This window comes from Anoplolepis gracilipes, chromosome 4, assembly GCF_047496725.1.
Source record: "Anoplolepis gracilipes chromosome 4, ASM4749672v1, whole genome shotgun sequence".
Lineage (NCBI taxonomy): Eukaryota > Metazoa > Arthropoda > Insecta > Hymenoptera > Formicidae > Anoplolepis > Anoplolepis gracilipes.
The window spans coordinates 633,917-655,000 of record NC_132973.1 but is presented as its reverse complement, the minus strand read 5'-3'; the positions used below and the strand labels follow the sequence as shown (position 1 = coordinate 655,000).

The following is a 21,084-nucleotide window of genomic DNA, read 5'->3' as shown; positions in this document are numbered from 1 at the left end:
TTACAACTTCCCCCTTTCGGTCGCGGCTCACCCGCCAATTTGATCGTGCCATAAAACACGTGGCGACAGATTTCGGCGTTCTACAATCACGGAACCAACTGGGGCAAACCCTTCGTATGCTTTTACGCGTTGACGAGCGACGATACGAATTTTGCAGTTTTCGTTGCTCGGCTCGCGCTCAGAAGAAGCAAGAAGATCCCGGGCTTCCGATACAAAGGGTGAATTATCGTGGCAAACAGACATTCAATTTTCCGCGAGCGTCCACGACGAAAAATCAGATACGCGCTATTCTCTCCCAGGCGTGTCAAACTTGGGGCGCGGATATAAAAGTCGGCCGCGATATTTTATACGAGCATGTCGACTATCGACCGCGTCGACGTACCCCGATCGACGATAAGACCGAGCGAGCGGTCGGCCACAAGGAGCTTTGGAAGGAGCTTTTTATCCACGGCACGCATCTACGGAACGAAGAAACGACAGCGGCGCGAAGCAGACGAACGTGTAAAGCGAGAAAGAGGCCGGCGGCTCCTCCTCGTCTCTCCTCTTCTCTTCGGACGCGACGCGTTATTTAGTGCCAAGCATCACCGAGCGCCATGCTTAAGTGCTCCGTTGACTTACATCCCTTCGTGACGAGCCAGACTAAAGGAGCGAAATGTTTTGTCGTTCCGTCAACGAACGTGATGGAATATCAAGAGCCAAGTGAAGCGACCGAATTTGTCGGATACAGCCGAGACACATACAAATGATTATCATATATAACATATCTGATATATGCGGTATAAAGGATTTACTTGTTTCAAAAATAATGTCGACTCTTGTCGAATCAAAATTAAAATATAAGAGTTATCAAACTATATATATAAAAAAAAAAAAAACGGAAAAGAGAAAATAAAAATTATGTGGGTTACATTCGTAAGTGACGAAAAATACATTTTCATTTTCTAATCGAATCTAATCGAGCGATGATTATTTCCATTTTAAATATACAATATATATAAACCAAACGTAATCGAGACGCGTAAGGGAGGCCATATGGGTATCCAAATATGGTTCGATTCGTTCGATTGACTGCTTTAAGTAGCTACAGACTTGTTCGTTCCTAAGCATTCGAGATTGGTCGCATGAAAATGCGAGGGTCGTCTTAACACGGGCTCACACACATGTTCCAAAAGGAGGATGGCGCACATAAGGTGGTAAACATCGGGAAAGGGGCGAGAGAGGGCAGTAGGTTGTGATGGAAACAGCATTCCATCAAACCAGACTCCATCTTACCTACGTCTAATTGTAAGCTACAGTCTCTAAGCTACATATCTCTGCCGTAACTTTCTCTTATCTCTCTTTCTGTCTTAAGTTTTTTCTCTTTTTCTATTCGTCTACACTCGATCGATGTAGAATTGGCTGCGAACGTGTATATATATATCTTTGCCGCGACGAAACTATTATGCAAAAATGTAAACGACGGATAGCTATTTGAAGAAAATGCTTACAACATCCAAGTTAGATATACTACCTCTAAAATTATTTAATCAAATCAAAGGATCAAAAGCAAGCTTTGCTGTTTCACGATCAACCGAAATTCTCTTGCTCGCTTTCTGTGAAAGACATTGCCCGCGGAGATCGCAAAGTGCTGTGCTAAACGTAATTTTGCATTTGAAATAGCCACAATGCGGTGATTCAACCATCGTGTATGTAAAATGACAGTTGACAAAGAGAGATGGAAAGCATCTTATTTACAATAGCGTCAATTAGCGGGCCACTGTAAAAGCATCTTCGAGCGAGGGTACAAGCGGTCGTTTAATGGCGTCTTACTTATGCGCTCCTCGTGATTTCTGGGAGATCGGGGATCGACGTGGAAACGTTAGCCTCCGACTGTGAGAAAGGTCGACGACGCGACGGCGAATGGGCGCGTTGACGTGGCTCGATGGATGCATTTTTAACGTAACCAAAATAGCGGCGGGAGCACGGCATTCGGAATAGCTTTTGAAGAGAGCGGCAGAGAACAAGTTAAAGGGATCTAAAGAAAGAAAGAGAGAGAGAGAGAGAAAGATAGTAATGTAGAAAGAAATAAACAGACAGAGAAGGTAGAGCTGAAGAGAGAGAGAGTGAGAAAGAGATCGAAAGGCAGACAAAATAGCGACAGCTGCGACAAAGACGACAACGACGAGGAAGACGGCAAGCACAACTATAACTTGGTACCGAATTCTACTGCGTTCTTTCTTTTGACGCTTAGAAAAACGCTTCAACTTTCTCAGAAAGCATTATCTACATTTCTTATTTTTATCATAAAATTTAATATAAATAAATATTAATAAAACAAATCGTTAATACTACAAGAGCAAGCTCTCAATAAAGAGAGTCATTATATGACATATAGTAAGGACTTTTATAACGCAACGATGCGATGGAGCGGGCAAATACAGGCTGGTATACGTAAGGCCGCGAGAGAACATGTTTACGAAGCTAGAAGTTCCGAGGTCAGGCAGACATCTAGAACGACACAGCGATATCGACAGTCGGCCGAAGTCGTAAACCTAACCCCTTATGGCGGTGTGCAGTAACACACGCCTCGCACGGCACGTCGCTATCTCACGAGAGGCCAAAACGAGAGTGAGCCGGCGAATGGAAGGGAAGAGTCGCGCTGTTCGATATGCAGATAGAAGAAGTAGGTGTTAGAGTGTGTAACGTCGCACGAAAGACCCATCGCGTGGGCGAAACGTCCCGTTACTTTACGATTATTTTACAGCCGACCGTCATTGATGTCGCTGCAAAGTCGCAAGAAAAAAAAAAAAAAAAAATAGTAGATGCGACCAAGTTGAAAACGAAGGAACGTGTAGCTTCGATACGTGACATCGGCCGAGGGCGCTTCGCCGAAGCGAAGGTTCGTAAAGTGCGAGAAATTGTGACTTGTGCGACCTGCGTTGCATTACACGGGTAAAAAAAGCTATACATATCTGATTACTAGAATAACGTTAGGAAATATACTATTTGTAAATACTTAATGAAATGAAAGATTAACAAGTCAAATACGTAAACATGTATGTACAAGCACAAATAAATGTTTACTTTCTATAAAAAAATTTACACATTAATTTCTGCACGGAATCGCATATTAATATTAAAAAAAAAAAAAAAATTATTTGAAACGTAAAAACAAAAAAGCAACAGCAGTAAAACGTACAAGACGAGAGAAATATTAGGCGACTTTGCGTCTTACGTATCGAAACAACAAACTTAATATCGGTTACGAGGACGATCAACGAGGGGTCGAGCGATGGGGACCGTGGATGGCGCGTGGATCGTACGACCTCGTAAATCAATGCGCGCTCAGATTGCGCTCGTATTAGCGCCAGTTTTACGGCGCACTTGAAGAGATAGATTAAGTACAGACGTGACCTTAGCGCCGATCAACAGAAGCAGGTTGTCGGTGATCGCGGCTGTTAACGATTAATGCAACGCTCTCGCCCTATTAAAATTAGAATGAGATATTTAAAGCGTGACTCGGCTACGATCAACCGATCGTCGATTCAGGACGTTGATCCTTCGCGTGTCAGCGTCACGTGCTTGCGCTGCTGCTGCTTGGAGATTATGTAAAAGATATTTTAAGGCCCGCGACCCCTGTCTTTCTTCTTATGATTAATGAAGAAGACGAATTTATAAAGATACCGCGCTACCGATGTCAAGGTCACCGTAGTGTCTTAACGTTGCTCCGAGCACATCACACGTTCTATACGTTACGCGAGAACTTCTTCACATTACTTGCATCGAGTATTCAATCATCTATCTCTTTAATGTCATGCGCGATATTTTTTGCTTTGTTTAGCTGCCGAAATACACGCTAAACATTGTCGTGATAATAAAAGATTGTTTTATCGATGTTCCGATATTCTCATCGAGTTATCAAGCAAGAAACGCCCGCCAGAACGCTCGCCTACCGTCAATTTGCATCGCGCACACGCGCATAAATGTCCGTGAACGCGAAAACAACGACTACAACACCACGTACCACGACTGCAACGTCGTCGCATATGTAAATGCGCGGAGGCACCTGCACAGTGATAAATTGATTATTCCCGACCCTTCCTCTCGAGTCTCTTCCTTCTCCTACCGGCTCGGCGGTTCTCTCGAGACCTCTTGAGCAACGTGACTGCTCGATCGGCCTGCCTCTAGGTCGCATTATAATAAATACATAATGTCGATACTTTATATTTTACGCAGGCAGAATTTAAAGAATACCATAAACAGCACCCTTGGGCATCGAGCCTGCAATTTCGCAAATTTCTTAAAATATACGCTGGATAGACGATCTAGTTAACTGTTGCCTATACGTATTACATTGAAATTGATCTAATTTTTCTTACAAATTTTAAAATGTTAATATAAATTCTGAAATATATTTAAATATAAAATTACAAGACTCAATTCAATTCCTCGATCCACAAACATATTTTACTCTATATCTGTCTTTTAATTATACTACGCGTAATTACTACGCGGAATCTGGCGAGGAAATAGATACAAGATATAGATCAGAGTGCGGCGCGCGTGATCGTGTCATTTCGGTAACCGAGTCAATACGCCATTGAAACACTCGATGCCGAGTCGTCGAGTGCCTCGTAGAAGCGCGCGTTGCGTGCACGTTGCATCCGAGAAGGGAAGATTAGGGGCAGCAAGGGGAAGGGACGGGATGGCATTGTTTCTCTCGCCGTGGCAATCTGTTGTCGGCCCTCTTCATTCGAGTGTCCTCGTTCTCCCTTCACCATCGCTACGCCACCAGCATCACCATCGGCCACGGCACGGCATCACCACTACTCCTGCAACCGTCTAGTCTCATCGCCCGTCGCGGCGCCCGCTACTTTTCGCCGGCTTTCGTCGAGTGCTTAGACTTTTCGACCACCCTCGAATCGACCCTTCGAGTAACAGCGAACGCCGCTGTACCGCCCCCCTCTGGTTCTGACTGCACCCTTCAAGCTCCGACAATTAGTTTCCCATTGACCCATACCGCGCACCCTCCACAGTACGCTTCGCAAAAGAATCAAACCGGAACAACAAACAAACAAAGAACCGCTTAATTCAAGAGTAGCGGGGGAAACCGCGCTCTGTATTTATGGTAAATCTACTTCTATTGTTATTCGCGCATTTTTATTTAATTTATTAAATACCCGATTCTCTAAAATCTAAAATTAAAACTACAAATTTTATCAAATTTATTAAACGCAAAAGGTTTCAACATATATTTGCTTCCGTATTCATATTTTGTCAAGACACTTGAAAGTAACGATATGTTCATTCATAATGGGAGAGACAGTTTAAAATGTATTGTCATATTGTGCTTGACAAATACGCGCGTTTTGACCTCGCTCCAGGCTCGTCTCGAAGAAGCTGTGACCTCATTATCGAATCGTACACACGCTCGGCGTTTACGACGTCAGTGCCGATTCGTGTGCGTGACCATGTGTGTCTGACACGGCCGATACCAGACGATACCAGTCGAGGGCACGTGTTGGGCATGAGAGCCGGTGTGTCATGTCCGGAAGGTAACCGAGAGTGTGTAACACACGAGACGATTTCCGCGCGTTTCTGTTCCGCTCTCTCGACATTGTAATTAAACGCGAGGAGACTGGAATAAAAGTCGTGCGATAATTGCTAATTAACGACGCCAAGGTGTCAAAATCCAGTCGCAATATTTTACCAAAAATGTTTGCGTCGGACACGATCGGTGGTGAACGGGGAAAGAAACGCGGGATCAATTCGCACAATGTGCATATAAAGTTATTAATTGTAAGATAAATGTTTATGTTCATGTGTCAAGAATTCTTGAAAATTTCCACATATATTATATCACTCTCAAATTTTATGCAAATAACTAAATATTTAATTACATATATCGACATTGCTTTTAACTATGTATAGTAATATGCAATTTTTTCGAGATTAATTATATATTTTTTCGCATTGCGTGCATCATCTTGTAAAAAATTACTATCATTCTAAGTTTGCTTTTAAAACGTGCTCGAAAAAGTATTGTATAACAAAGCATTATATAAGAGCTTCTTGCCGAGATTTACCGTATACAAGTTCGATGGAGGAAGGAGAGGGAGAAGAGATCTAGTAAAAAAAAAAATACGGTACAACGAAAAGATCTTGTTGTACTTGTGGAGTACGCGATGGACCATGTACGGCGGAATGTAATGTCGTAATAACACAGCGGGCGTAGCGGCAATATCGTTCGGAGTGTACGCCAAGCCCCGATGTACAACGATGTAAACGCATCAAGTGCCTCGACGCGCGTTCTAATAGATGCACCTCTCTCGCACCATGCCCTTTAACAACGAGCTATACTTTAGTTCACCGATCGAACAGGATCGATACACTGACCCTACCGCAACGTATGCAATATCGCGACACCGACACAAGTAAGGAAAGTTGTACATTTAAGATCATATATATTTCATAGGTGGATCATTGTGGTCACTTTTAATAAATTGCGAAGAATCCCAGCACGCGAGAGTTCACGGTATTCATTGCCTAGCGTTAAATTTTCTTCCGTTTTTTTCCTTTAAGAGAAATCGGCAATGTTCTATGCCGCCGTGAAAGGGCCTGCATCAAACGACGTCGGCGCGAGTTACGCGGCAGAAAACAAAATGCAATTAACGACAATGGCCGCGTCTGTTCATTAGCATTTTTTTACGTGCTCGCTCGCGGCCTTTGTTCTATTTTCATTTCGTTCCATCACGGCGATCTACCGGCTCTCCTCTCTTTTCTACGGCCAGCCACTTCGCTCCATCGCCGGTGCGCGCTTCATCCCTTCGCCTCTTCACCTTCAACGTCCATTGTTGTCGGCGATGGCGGTGCGCTCATTGTGCTCCGACACAATAATAATTGCGCTAATGATCGCGCTCGAAAAGTGCTTCGTAATCGGCGTGGTGGAGGGATCCGATCCTTTCAAACTCTTTAGTCCCGTTCCTTAAAGTAACTACCAACGCGATAAAACCTTTCGCTCAATAAAAAAAGAAACAATGAAAAAGATACAAGTCAAAATCCATGCGTGTAATAGATGTGTAGAAACGACCAAAATAACTTGCGGGTATTAATACTTTTCAATCTACCTTCTGTATCTGCGCGCGCAAAGAAAGTCGACTAAATTTCGCTTTTGATTTATTATTTAAATTGTTAGAGATATCGTATAATAATAAAAAGGAAAATATGCGCAGACACGACCTCGTGTGCGCGATTTAAATAACTACGACTAAGCAAAGACCGACGCAATCGATGCACAAAGAAGCAGATATGCCCGAAAGCGATCGTCGGGATCGAAGCGAGGGACGAAAGAAGGGACTAGAGAAAAAGGGCCGTAGGTCCATTAAGCCGTAGCTTCTCATTCCGCGAGCGGTACCTACTCTCTCGCGCCGGTGCTCAACCACATATTAAAGGGATAATATAAGCGCGCGCGCGTCCGCACGTGTGTGCACGATTCGTACGTACCTAGAACGTGCGTTAACGTACGAAAGCGGGTAGGATACGCCACGCGGGGCACTCTCTTCATTTCCAGGCTGTCACGAGCAGAAGAAGATTCGGCCTGCGTTTGACAGCCCCAGGGTCTGGGTTGGGTGCTGCTGCTGCCGCTGCTGCTGCTGCCGCTGCTGCTGCCGCCGCCGCTGCCGCCGCCGCTGCCGCCGCCGCCGCCGCCGCCGCCGCCGCCGCCGCCGCCGCCGCTGCCGCCGCTGCCGGGGCTGGGAGAATCGTGCAGGGGCACGTTGGAGGTGGAGGGTACACAGTCGGGAGAATCGGGGGAGAAGGGGAGGAAGAGATGGGAAAGAGGAAGTTGGCGTGTGCCCATGTGCCGGTATTACCGATTATACCGTATACTGCATCGTACTGCTACATCGCGAAACCACCCCTTCTACATTCCCCTTTTTCTCTTGCACGGCTTTAACTCGCCCTCCGCCAGCACTCTTTTAGCTGTATTCATTTCTCCCGCAAAAAAATTGTGGAAGCAGACCAATATAGTTGAAAGAGAGAAAGAGAGAGCTACCTGCGAGCGAGGGTCTCCTATCCTCCTTTAATATCGGCGATACGTCGGGTTTTCCTTTCTTTTTTTTCTTTTTTCGAGTGACAAGCGAGATGCAATCCTTTCGTAAATTTTACGTTTTAATTACTCTTTCGTTGAGCTCGATTGCCTTTGTCGCGTTCAATGTCCGATTATGGGCTTCGTAAAAACGAACGAAGAATCAAATTCCGCACGGAGGTTTAGAGATTGAATCATCAAGCAAATGGAATACCGCATTAAAGCATGCTGTTGCCAAAGAGCCAGGTGTGAAGTCGTAATTATTTTGCATAGTAATAGCCTCGGCATATCCATCTATATCCATGAAGAAAAAAACGCACTCATTAATAAGGGTAATGCGAAAATGCTCTGAGCTGCGTGACTGATTTAAAAAGAATATACTGAATATTATCTAAAGAGAATTTCAAAAATATTTTCGTTAGTAACATCCACAAATTATTAATTGTATAAGTTTATGTTTTTTCTACTTTAAATAATATTAATTTATGTAATAGCAGGCATATAAGAAAGATCTTAATTGGATAAAAAATAAATACATTGCGCACGCGTTAAAGTATGATATATAATTGCAATACAATATTGTTGTAATACAATGTATCAAATTTTCTGATCATTACGCGCATCTGCTTCTTCGGTGGATCCTTTGCATGATGGACTATCATAGACCGGATTTTCATATCGTGGAAAATGTAGCGGTACCTTTGCATGCTTACGATAAAATTATTCTCGCGAAAGAGGCGGAGAACCGACGAGAGAAAATGTCGGAAAAACGTGGAAGCGGAGAGAAAAAGGACTTGAGGAAAAAAAGAGGAGGGGAATGAGGCGAGAGCGGAGCAGAGGGTCCGGAATCGAAATTCGGAGGACCAACGAGATTTCCGATGGAAACACGCATGGAGCAGACGGGTTACCGGGAAAGAGCAGATGCAATGACGGCTGCTGTTTAATATCGGTGCCGCACATGGGCGCACTCCGAGACACATTTCACTAATATTGCAGCCAGCCAGCCAGCCAGCCAGCCAGCCAGCCAGCCAGCCAGCCAACCAGCCAGCCAGCCAACCAGCCAACCAGCCAGCCAGCCAGGCAGCAAGCGGCAGCTAGCGGAGACGGCGCGCTTTCCAGTCGCGCACGCTTTACATATCTCCGGCGCATTAATATATTCAACACATATGAATATTGCAGAGGGACTGAGAAGCACATAGGAAGCGAGATAGAGAAAGAAAAACGGAACGAGAGAGAAAGAGAGAGAGAGAGAGAGAGAGAGAGAGAGAGAGAGAGAGAGAGAGAGAGAGAGAGAGAGACGGCGAGAGACAGAGATGATGTACTCGCCAGCTAAACCATTGTACCTATCTTGGGCTTCATGAAATCTGCAGTTCTCGCTTTCGCTCTTTCACTATCTCTCTATCCCTGTCTCGCGCTCCCTTCGCCTCTCATTGTTCCGCGACAGAGCTTTGTGCTTTGTGCCTCTCGCAACTCCGGAACTATTTCCGTGGCTTTGAATAAGGAACTAATGAATACGAACTGTAGATGGTGGCAAGCTTATATATTCCTCGACATGTATCACGTTTATCGTACGCGTGCTCTTCTTTCGCGTTCGAGCTATTCTATTTCCTTTCTCGCATTATTGATGTGTAATGATCTTATCGAAAAACGGTAATCGACAATGAATAGCTCTAATTAAAAAAAAAAAAATTAATACAATCCAGAGTAAAGACTTTCTCGTTTGCGATTGTCAATCACAAATAATTTTAGCCTATGACATTCTCTCGAATTGGTTCCTCTGCCAACTATTTTCGCCGGTACGTTCCAGCTGTGCAGTTTCGGCGAGAGGTTTTCGAACGAGGCGTTTTCTACCTCCATGGGAACCAATTACCCTCCCACCCTCTTACAAGAATGGCCGCCCCTTTGGGCGATGGTATGCAAGAGTCCAGTGCGCGCGCGTGCATACGTTCGAGAGTCGCGTGAACGCACACGTGACAATGTAAAGCGTGTACATAATATACAGATATACATATGGAACATGAGCGTGAGTATGAAGTCACGTCCGTATTTCCACACAAATGTACCTCTACACGTATATATATATATATATATATATATATATATATATATGTAATATATATGTGCACACGGACGTGTACGTGTACGTCCGACTCCTTGGCAATAGAGACTGGAGAGGACAGAAAAGAGAGACGGAGAAAGAGGAGAATGAGAGAGAAGCAACGGTGATGGATCGTCCAATCAGTGCCACGAGATGGAGCACGAGAGAAACGGAGCGAGTGAGGAAGCGAGACCAGGAGAGAATCTTCTCCACCTATGGCATGGTACGCGGTGGACGATGAAAAAAAAAAAAAAAAAAAAAAGGAGAGAGGAAGAACGACAGAGAGAGAAAGAGAGAGGGAGAGGTCATGGTCGGGTCGGTCTCCTGCTAATCGAAGAACACGAGGTGGTCCTGTGGCGGCTCCGCGCGAGAGAAACTCTACCTCGGCTATTCTCCTCTGCCATCACATATCGCCGGACCGGCTATTGTGTAACTTGCTCTCAACGAAGCAACGAATTCTCTTCCGCGAGACCAATAGTCGTGATATCGAACTTGCCTGATATTGTTCGATAAAATTCCAATTAATTCGTATTTTGGAATCGCTTGCGAATCTCCAATACTCCTATACTTCTACGATATCCTCCCCTCCATTTTTTTATATACCTTTAAATTTTATCAATTTTATTTACATGTATATCGTTGTAATTGTACTATCTTCTATTAACTAATATATATATTTTTCATTAATTTTCCTAATAGAAAAAATAATGATGTAAAATTTTAAGAAAATTCTTCTTTCTTAAAGAAACTTACAATTAAAGAAAAATTGAGTTGTATATAATTATTGTCAATATTTTTGTTCAATATTGTCAATATGACTGAATATTTATATGGAATAATTATAATCACACAAAATTAATTTTAATATAAATATACACCAAACCCGGTTTGGTAAAAACCGTGTTGCATTTTATTCGTGTTGAATTGTATCGATTACGTGACAAGGCTATGCTCGCTGGCTCCTGGAGGAATCGCGGTATACCGAGACAAACGGAACTGCGGTCGAAAGGGTTGAGTCCAAGGGTCGCGAGCCGCGAGGTTGAACATCGCTCAAACTACCGCGTACAATACCGGCGAGGATCCGCGTTGCGGAGGAGCTTCGTCGACGAATGTTTGCACGCGGAACGCTACGAAAGGATATCCCGCAATGGCGTAACGAGATAATCAAACGAGATATTGGTATAATCGCGCAAACTTTCTTTCATTACTATATTCTCGTAGATTATATAACGATTTAATCGAGAAAATCATATGTATCTTCCTTAATTGCACTTATCTTATACATCTCTTTTTTCATCACTGTTTTTTACATTCCGCTTCTTATATCGAGATTGGCAATGTTACTTTGTACAGATTATAGGATAGTCAGTATAATATACGCGATGTGATACATCGTAAATTCAACCATTTTTTTTCCTCGATGAAAACTGAACACACTCGTTGCATATATTAGGCCTTGCAAATAAGCCTCTATTGCATAAACGCAGTGCACAATTTATTGACGCTATGAATCCAAGATTATTGCGAAAAATAATTTTTTTACTTGTAGATAGAATTACATTACACGACGCAAAGTACTTTTAACATTTTCTATTTAAAATGTTTTCCTCTCGACTTTTTCATAAGCTTTTAATTAACAAACTTGGTTAATTATTGATATTAATGAACAATATTAAGAACGACGCGTGTAGAAAGTATATGTATATGCCATTAGACAAAAAAGAAATACAAAGTGCGGCAACGAATGTATGACTCGAATGATATATCTAGCTACGTCGATTCTCTTTCATCACCCATAGACACCCGAAATGCACTGTGGGAGATTGAAAAATGATTTTCTAGCAACGACGTACGAGCTACGCCACTGTGCATAGAGTGGCGAAAGAGAGGAAGAGAGTGGAGAGAGAGCGGCTAACAATGGCCGCCAACCAAAACATCCGATAAATCTAACCGGCCCGGACCTCAAGCCCCGAGGGGTTTTAAACTCTCTCACCCCAAACGCCGACGCGGGCGCAACCCTTACATTACGTTACACACTCACGGAAAAGGGAGCCATGCCGTGTGCTATTGCAGAACGAGATACGAGGGAGCGGCGAAGGGGGTGAGAGCGGGTGTGCACAGTACGGTGGTTCCGCGCGATGGGGACGGCGAGAGGAGAGAGACGTGATGTGCGACCCACGAAAAACCAAACCGAGAGAATTCCACCCATCTACTCTCTCTCCTCCTCTTTTTCGCCTCCGTTCCTCCAGCATTCATCGCTCCCCGTCTCGGCTAACCTCCTTCTACCGGTAAACGTAACGAGATCTGCCGCGCGCGAGCGGTCGTGTACCGGTTCTGACGAAATTTCGACGAATTTGTTTTGTTACCGCATCCTAATTCGTTTTGTCCCACCCTGTTCGAAGCCGCCGAAATTCCATCTCAACGAACGCGCGCTTTGAAAATTGTAATGAAAGTTACTCAACTCGGAGAGGCTCTGAATAATTATTATCAATAAAATCATTAATTTGAAATATAAAAATATTTGTTATTTGATTTTCGTTAATCAAATAAAAAAAAGAAAGTCATATTAGCGTGAAAACGAAATAGCGAGGAAGATTGGACTAACTTTCAAAGGGATTTATGATGCGTGATGTCTACAATGATCGGAGAAAAATCGCGACATCAGTTAGAACGTGCCATTTCGAACGCGTTCTTTACGAAACTCGAAATAACACGAGAGACGTCGGCAGATACCTCCGTCGTCGTCCGCGCTCTTCTTAATAGACGGCGAGACGGAAATATGCAGTCAGGGAAAACGCGGAGGCACGCTAATGTCGTCGTCGACGCAGAAACTTGACTCTCATCGCGCGACGTATCGAGAGTTAAACGACGCCTGGAATCCCGGGATTCCTCAACAGTCGCACATAATCAGGCGCGTCTACGATATTCCGCGCCCAAGCTGAATGGCGAACCGCGTTTCCATGTCGAAGAATGTCGATAGCTATCGACTACGCATGCAAGTTTGACGTGCTGCTTGTCTAAGGAGAATATTGAAAAGTAATTTATAGTTGAGGATATAAAGAAAAAAAGAAAAAAAACGCGTCGAATGAGGAAAAGAAAATGAAAAAGATGGCTGAAGTCGTTTCTTCAAAATTGTTCGCTGTGTTTATCTCTCTAGACTCTAAAATAAACGAAGGATAACTCTATATATATATATATATATACATATATAAACGGGAATTAAACATATATATTTTCATAGTAAATTTGATATTTTACATCGATCTTAAAAATGTGATTTGCGTTTTGGAGTGTCAACACGAAATCGCATAAAATTTTGCAATCGCGCGTCGCCATTGAATACCTCTCGTTATTTGCGCGAGATCGACTCGGTGTTCCTGAATACGGAAAAAAAGGATTCACATGAGGCCGCGCGAAACGAAGGTGGAAACGAGAAGAAAAAGTAAAACCCTTTCTCTCTGGAGCGTTGCGCGAGCCCAAGTCCGCCCCACCTTCCCTTTACAGATCGGCTCGAGAGGAGCGGCGTCCGTACGGCCGTTTGCTCGCTCCGTGGGCGGAAGGAAGAGGTCCAGATGAGGAGAACGAGGAGAACGAGGAGAACGAGGAGAACGAGGAGAACGAGGAGAACGAGAGGCCAGAAAGAGGGACAGACAGGTCGGCCCGAGAGAGGAACCCGCGGCTGCCATGGTTACCGTCGCATTCCCGCCTCGCCTCGTTGCCATGGAGACGACGGCATCCCCTGGTCCATCTCGTTCTCCTCTCACCGCTCTTTCCGCTCTCTCGCTTCCTCTGCTCCGCTCGCACGATACGCCGGCTCGCTCGCACTCGCGAAATTCCGTCTTTCTCGCTCTCGAGGCGCCAATCTTCTCTCCGACGACGACGGACGGCTCGCTCTCTCGCCCTTCTCTCCGTCCTTCCTTCGCGGAGGATACCAGAGAGAGGGAAGTCGAAAAAGAGAGAAACGGATGGAGGAGACGGCCCGCGGACCGTATACGCATGCGCGATACTTGGTCCTCTCTGTGATATCAGGACTCGATGCCTTTCCGGAATAGTTTGATCACTTATCAAACGCGAGTCACTAATGCAACCTCGTAATGCACTCTTGCACGATACTTATCTGTGGCATTCGAGAGGATCTTGATGTCTCTCGAAGAGGATCGACACGATGTCGCCTCTTGTTCAAACAACAATGCATGCTATCGCGCATGCGTGATAATAAAACGTGATAATAACAAAAGTATAATGTCAAAAAATTTTTTTTTATAATCTTTACTTCACTCATTATCTTTTAAAAAAAAAAACTACTGCCATATCGTTCAATTTAACTTATTATATATATATATATATATATATATATATATATATATATATATATACCACGTATAAGCACGTGAGATATTTTGGATTGTACTCGCCAATATCGATAAAGTGGATTTAATTTGGGAATAATAAACGGAGTTTTCGACAAATCTTTTATAATTTTCTGCGGTACATTGCGTTATACTCGTTAACTATTGCTAAGCAAAATTATTCGCGCGCGAAACGAACGAGATGTAAGCGTTCTGTTTCATAAACCGCGATCCTGATTGGCCGTCGCGTCATCCGATATCAATATTTATTCAACGCGGCGAATGCCCGAGGCTGATTAAAACTTGTTTATGCGGCCAACGATTCGCTCCTCCCACTGAACGCACACGAAGTGCACGCATAAAACGATCGCGCCTTTTCTCTTTGCCTTACGCATAGCACGCACGATTAAAAATGATTGAAGATTAATTCAGGCGAGAGCCAAAATAAATTCACGCATCATGAATGTCATTACGCGTAGCTCTACACTGTGTATTACGCACTTGAAAAGTATTATAATTAAATGTATTAGTCGATGAAAAAATTGATTGCTTCCGAAAAAAAATTACAGAGTCGTGTAATCCTTAAAAGGCACTTAATTTTTACAATTATTCTTCCTGTTATTTATTTGTTTATTTAGGTCATTGTCAGAGTTATTTTTCAACATTCTAAAATTTCCTCGAGCACAACAGTTAATAAAAAAATAGGTAAAATAATTGTACAAATAAAATGACAAAAAGAGCAAAATACAAAAGTATATATGGATAACTTTTACAGCTAAAATACACTGAAATACATGCAATTGAAACAGAGAATTATAGAAACAAAATTTTGAGAGATTCTGGCTTTTAAAAGGTTTACAAGTAAATGTATATATATGAGAGCAAATAAAAAATAATAATATTAAAGCAAAGGAGAAAAATAATAATTGAGTAACCATTTTTATTGCTAAAGAATTACTGAATGATATCAGTACGTTGTAATAAAAATCCATAAAAATTAATCTTAAATTTTACTGCATCTGGTGATGTAAACATTGCGAACAATTGACGTAATATTTTAGCCTTAAGCCTAAAGACACATTGTGTTGAAAAAAATCTCTTATAGAACTGCAACATGTGGGCGTGTTACGTGTAAGACAAAGCATGTAATTGAAGTTGACACGAACTTTCATTACTTCGAGATTGCCAAATGGCAGCTTTTGATTAAGAGCGACGCGCTTACATAAATGCAATGATAAAAGCGCAAGAATTTCAGATTTATACAAAGAACTCTACTTACCGGGACTGCCGAGGAAGACGGAGGAATAAAGGACACCACGACGCGCGTCGCTCGCCGCACGTTGCGCGTCAGGCGGCGAACTCCATTCTCTACGAGGACACCATTTACCTGAAACATTTTTTTTCTTCGTTAAAAAAAAAAAAATATTACAACATCATTATAATAAACTTAATTTCTCAGGCATTCCATTTGCCATTCATTCTTTACGACGTTAATAAACATATTTCTAAAACGTATAGTTGCGTTAAAACCGGATATCGTGCATTTTACCTTTAATAATAAAAAAACAAAAAAAAAGGCTTAATATTAGAGAAAGGAACAGTATAAATCTATAAATCTCTACTTTCAGACCAACGCCGTTTACACGCTTTGAATGCATTAAAACAAAGAAGATATTGCCCCCTCTCCCCCTTCGCGAGCCAGGTTTGAATTATGGAAAAAATTTCTCAATGGATTTGTTTCGAGATAAAACGTCGGCGGTTACAACGCCACATTCGAAATGCTGTAGGAAAATCGTGCCGATAACACGAAATAGCCTGTTCTCGTGTAAAAATAGATGTTCTCGTATCGATCCCCGCACGAAAACATTATTATGCCAACGCTGTGGAGAAAAAGTATGCAGAAGGGGTCGATATGGAGAAAGCAAAAGATTCGTGATGGTCGGCGTCACGACTTCGGCCAAACAGATTCTATCGCGTACTCTGCTCTATATATGTATGTTGTTAAAGCGCTTATATTCTTTTTTCACCGAGTAACATGCGACGTTAACCCTATGCGATTTATTCCGCCAAGAATAATCCTACAATTATGCTGATCATAGTAATTAGTTAAAAGTGCACAGGAAGCTACACTTGTGTTAAATTGTGCGGCATTCGTTCTCTCGACGATTACATTATTCAAGCGTAATATTAAACAATTTCGTCACGTGAATCTTGCGATCGAAAGGCAAAGAGTACTTTTACTTATAAAAAACAAAAGAGTAATTTATTTATTTCTTTGCGTAGCAATAACAAATTCAATGTTTTTAGAGCTTCCAATTGATTTATCAAGCGCAGGACACTACTCGTGACTACAGTATTGCAATCTTCCACGTGAACCTTGCGATCGAAAGATAAAACGTATTTTACTTATGAAAATAGTTCACCTAAAAAAGAAAAAAAAAAAAAAAAAAAAAAAAACAAAACAATAATTTCTTATTTATTTGTCTGTGCAGCAACGCAAATTCAGAGTTTCTAGCTCCCAACTGATTTATCAAGCGCAGAGCACCACTCGCGGCTGCAGTATTGCAATTTTCCAGATGCGAAAATAGGAAAGGTATCTACTTTATTTCCAGGGAGATCCCGGCTGAATGAGGATACACGGTAAGAAAGGGTGGCGCCGGGGGATAAGAGTAAGCCGCGGAGCGAAGTAATTTCACACGAGAGAGTAGGGTCTCGCTGGGTGAGAGAAGATCCCGCGGAGCTATAGTCTTATCTCGGAAATATAGCGGGCACATCCCCCTGCGAAAATTATATTCTTGGAAAGCAGAAAATTGCTTCGCTTCAGCCCATCCTCTGTATAAGCGCGCACATAGTGCACCGACATTAAGTTCTTGTAACATTTTTACATGCAATCAATTATCATATTATCTTACAGAGATGCAGAGGAATTATAATTTCAAATGAAATATATGAAATCGAATCCTTTCGATGGATTCAACAGCTGGATTAATGCTGAATATCATTTTGAAATCCGCGTTCGATTTGAGTATAACCGGCCCGCGCTTCAAACTAATGGATTTAAAAACGAATCCAATGATGTTGATTATAGTGTGCTGAGCGATGTGCGTTTAACTCTCTTGATTGTTACGGTCACGGTACGTCCCGTCAGTTTCTGGTGAAACGAAATGACAGGGCTGCGTCGGTGATTCGAAAATAATGGTTATTCCGACACGAGGGACAGCCGGGATCGCGTTAATGACAAGAGATTAGTATCCTGGCACCTGATCTCCTGGCAAATCTATCTATCGAGACAAACTTCTCTTCATCGATATGTTGTCGTACAAGTTACGTACAAACGTAGAAACGTTGAAAGATACAGTGATAAAGTATGGAATATGCTAAATGTTCGTATGCAAATATCCAAAATGCATTCTCGCTTCGACGTGGAATATCTCATTGACGGAGATTTCATCTTTTCATCGCGCGGATAAGTGAATAAACAATATATCAGGATTATTCAAAGTCATTTGCTTGCGCTGCCGACCCCCATTACGCACCGGCAAACCATACGTCACGGCCATTTCGAAGTCCTCGGAGGCACAGGTTCTTTGGATACCTGTAGAATCCTAGAACGTGGGGTGGGGCGAATGGATGGAGATTTATAGCCGCTAGGAGACAGGGTGTAATCATACACATCGCCCCATCAACTCTGTAACTGTGATTTACCGTGGGAATTCTAAAAAGTTCTGGAGTTTCTACCGTATTTTCACCCAAACTCTCCGAATTTCGGTACACGACTATGACGACTGTCATATGTCAAATCTACGTGACATTCGTGAACGTATACGTCACAAAATGTTAAGAACGTTTTATTCGGATGAATGTATAAAATAAACTTTGTAAAAATCTTTTACAACAGAATAGAGTAATGGGCTCGAAACATAACGTGGGTTAAAATATTGTTTTTCTAAAATAAAATTTTGATCGTATTAAAAATAAATAAAAAATTGATTTTTTATTTATATCACGTTTGTAAAATATAATCTGGCAACAAGTGCAAAATGTTTTCTCGAAAGAAAAAAAAATTTGTTAAATGATATCAAGTGAGACGTCTTCTTTGAATGATTACCGTAGCTAAATTGCGAGTTAACTTTGGTCTAACGGGTTCGTGTGTTCGCGACAGTCATGCCACAGGGCCGAGTCATGTATCGGGCAAAGCCCTGGAGGGGTACGATCGGTGGGAGGTGAATGGACCGTGATACGACGTGTACGTCATCTTCGCCGGGAACTGAATTTGTATAGCCACGATGCGCGACGCGAATTCCCGCTATGGAGCTTTATTTTTGCGCCCAACAACAGCTGACGGTTATAAATTGGAATGTAACGCGTCGTAGGAGGGGGAGAGGGGCACGCGACGGACGTCGTTCGTCCCTTTCTGCGTCGCCGGAGATTTTTTCCATGACTAATTTGTTTCGACATCGGAAAATTCAACGGATATTTTTTTTTATTTTATACAATCATTGCAAGTTGTCACGGTTTTGCATATACATTATGTCATTATGTAATACATTATGCAAAAATTCCTGGAAGAGTTTGTTAGGTTAAAAAATGTTTTATACGTACAATCGTCGCAAAAAGTATAGCTGAAATTCAATTTTGACAAATATATTATTTTCTCATGTAGTTTGAGTAATAAAGATTACGCAAAATTTTATCATTTATTCGTAGCTAAAATGCAGAAATATACTTTGGAATTTTTATTGTTTTTTTTTCGGTAAATTATCGAATTTTTTGACAATGAATTATAACGAGAAATTTTTAGCAGTGAAATAAAACAGTGAATAATGGCAAAATATAGAAGATGTTTAACTATTTTATTGATAATCAATGATTTTATCATTTGTCGTTTTAATTTGTGGATTTATATTCAATATCTTTTGAACCATTCAGTATTCGCGGTGAAAATTATTTTAATAATCGAATATTTCTTCTATATCTGAACTATACTTTTGCAACAAATTTCAAACTAATTTCCATAATTTTTTAAATTTTAATCATTTAAATGTGGTCATACGTTTTCCAAGGATAAATTTATTGCAAATTAAAATTCTTGTAACTGTTGATTGTGTCAGTTAATCAATTCTGGATTTTTTTATAAGTCTCCGAATATATGCGAGAACAATTTGTAAAATTTTCGTTAGGTAATTAAATTCTCATTATTTAAAAAATAAATACTAATATCCTTAAAAATAATTCTCTGAAAGAAGCAACAGAAATTTAAATTTATATTTCTGCACTTTAGCTGTGAATAAAATTCATCTTTAAAATTATTTCTTCAAATTCGCAAGCTTCATTATTATACATAAGAGAAGCATGTACAAGTGATACTTTTTATTTACTACGATTTTACGTAATAAAACATCCTTAAGAATTATTTGAAAAATTTTCTTCAGAAACGCTGATAATTACAAAGATTTCAATATAAACTACGAGATAATTTGGCGTCGTCATCGATCTAAGAGTATTCCAGATCGAAATAATGAGATTCGGGAAAGATCCACGACGTCAGTATCCGGGCCTACCGCTCGTGGAGAGACCTTAGCGGATGTTATAGGATATAGGTGCGTACCCAATAACCCCATCACGTCGGAGATGCTTCCTCGGTATAAATAAATCAATATAACTCGCTTCCACCCTTAGACACCGCCCTCTTTCGCCGTAAGGAAGTGACGTATGAGGCTCGCATCCTCAAGGCGAGGGTTGAGGAGGCCACCCTGTTATTTCACAGTTAGGCTCGTCCCTCTCTAACCCCTCTAACTCCCTCAACCATCTTCCTCCAACCATCCTCCAGCATCCAGACCGACCTGTATGTCCCTAGTGCCGCTTCCAAGCGCGCACGAGTCCCTGGGGAAGCTTTTGTCCTCGAGCTGTAAGCGACTTCCTGACAGGCCAAGTTTGCACCTGCTCTCCTTCTGGCTCGTCCGTGCTTCTCTCTCTCTCTCTCTCTCTCTCTCTCTCTTTCTCTATCTTTCTCTCTCTCTCTCTCTTACTTCTTCCAGCCGTTCTCAACATCTCTTTCGCTCGTTGTTTCACGTGTTACTCCATCCTTCTCTCTCATCGTCTCCCCTTCGCGAGCTCCGCCTAATCTTACGTCGCCCGCACCACCGCCATCACCACCCACCGACGTTACCGGCGAGTAATTTATTCGGGATGGGTATCCTCTCTCTTTGGCCAAAAGTAATCCGTAGATCAACGCGTTGGATAAACCGGGCGTGTCATTATAACACGTTCGTCGAAATTATTTTCGAATAATCCTCGCCGTCGACACCTCGAACTCACTTATCTTAATTAAAATTACCCTTGCGGGACTCGGGGAGAATCAAATGTTTACGCGATTTACGGTAATAATGCCGGCGGTAAATCTACTCACTTAAAGTGACAGGATTTGTAATCAATTTTCTATAAAGATGCAAGGAGATTATAAGTATAGACGCGTGATCAATTCGCAAGATCCAATAATCATTCTTTAAATTTATGTAACGCTTTGAAATTTATATTAACGTTTCTCTTAATTACTCTTTTTTTTAAACCAC

The 21,084-nt window shown here is 42.0% G+C and overlaps 1 protein-coding gene across 5 annotated transcripts in view; it reads right to left on the bottom strand.

Annotated features, from left to right (window-relative positions):
• The window catches only part of Hth (Meis homeobox homothorax), a 430,487-nt gene that overhangs the window by 160,154 nt on the left and 249,249 nt on the right, over positions 1–21,084 (bottom strand). For all 5 annotated transcript variants that reach the window (XM_072889618.1, XM_072889616.1, XM_072889619.1 and 2 more), the window contains one exon: positions 15,792–15,899. In XM_072889618.1, the coding sequence (XP_072745719.1) occupies positions 15,792–15,899 (108 nt within the window). The remainder of the gene's footprint in view (positions 1–15,791; positions 15,900–21,084) is intronic.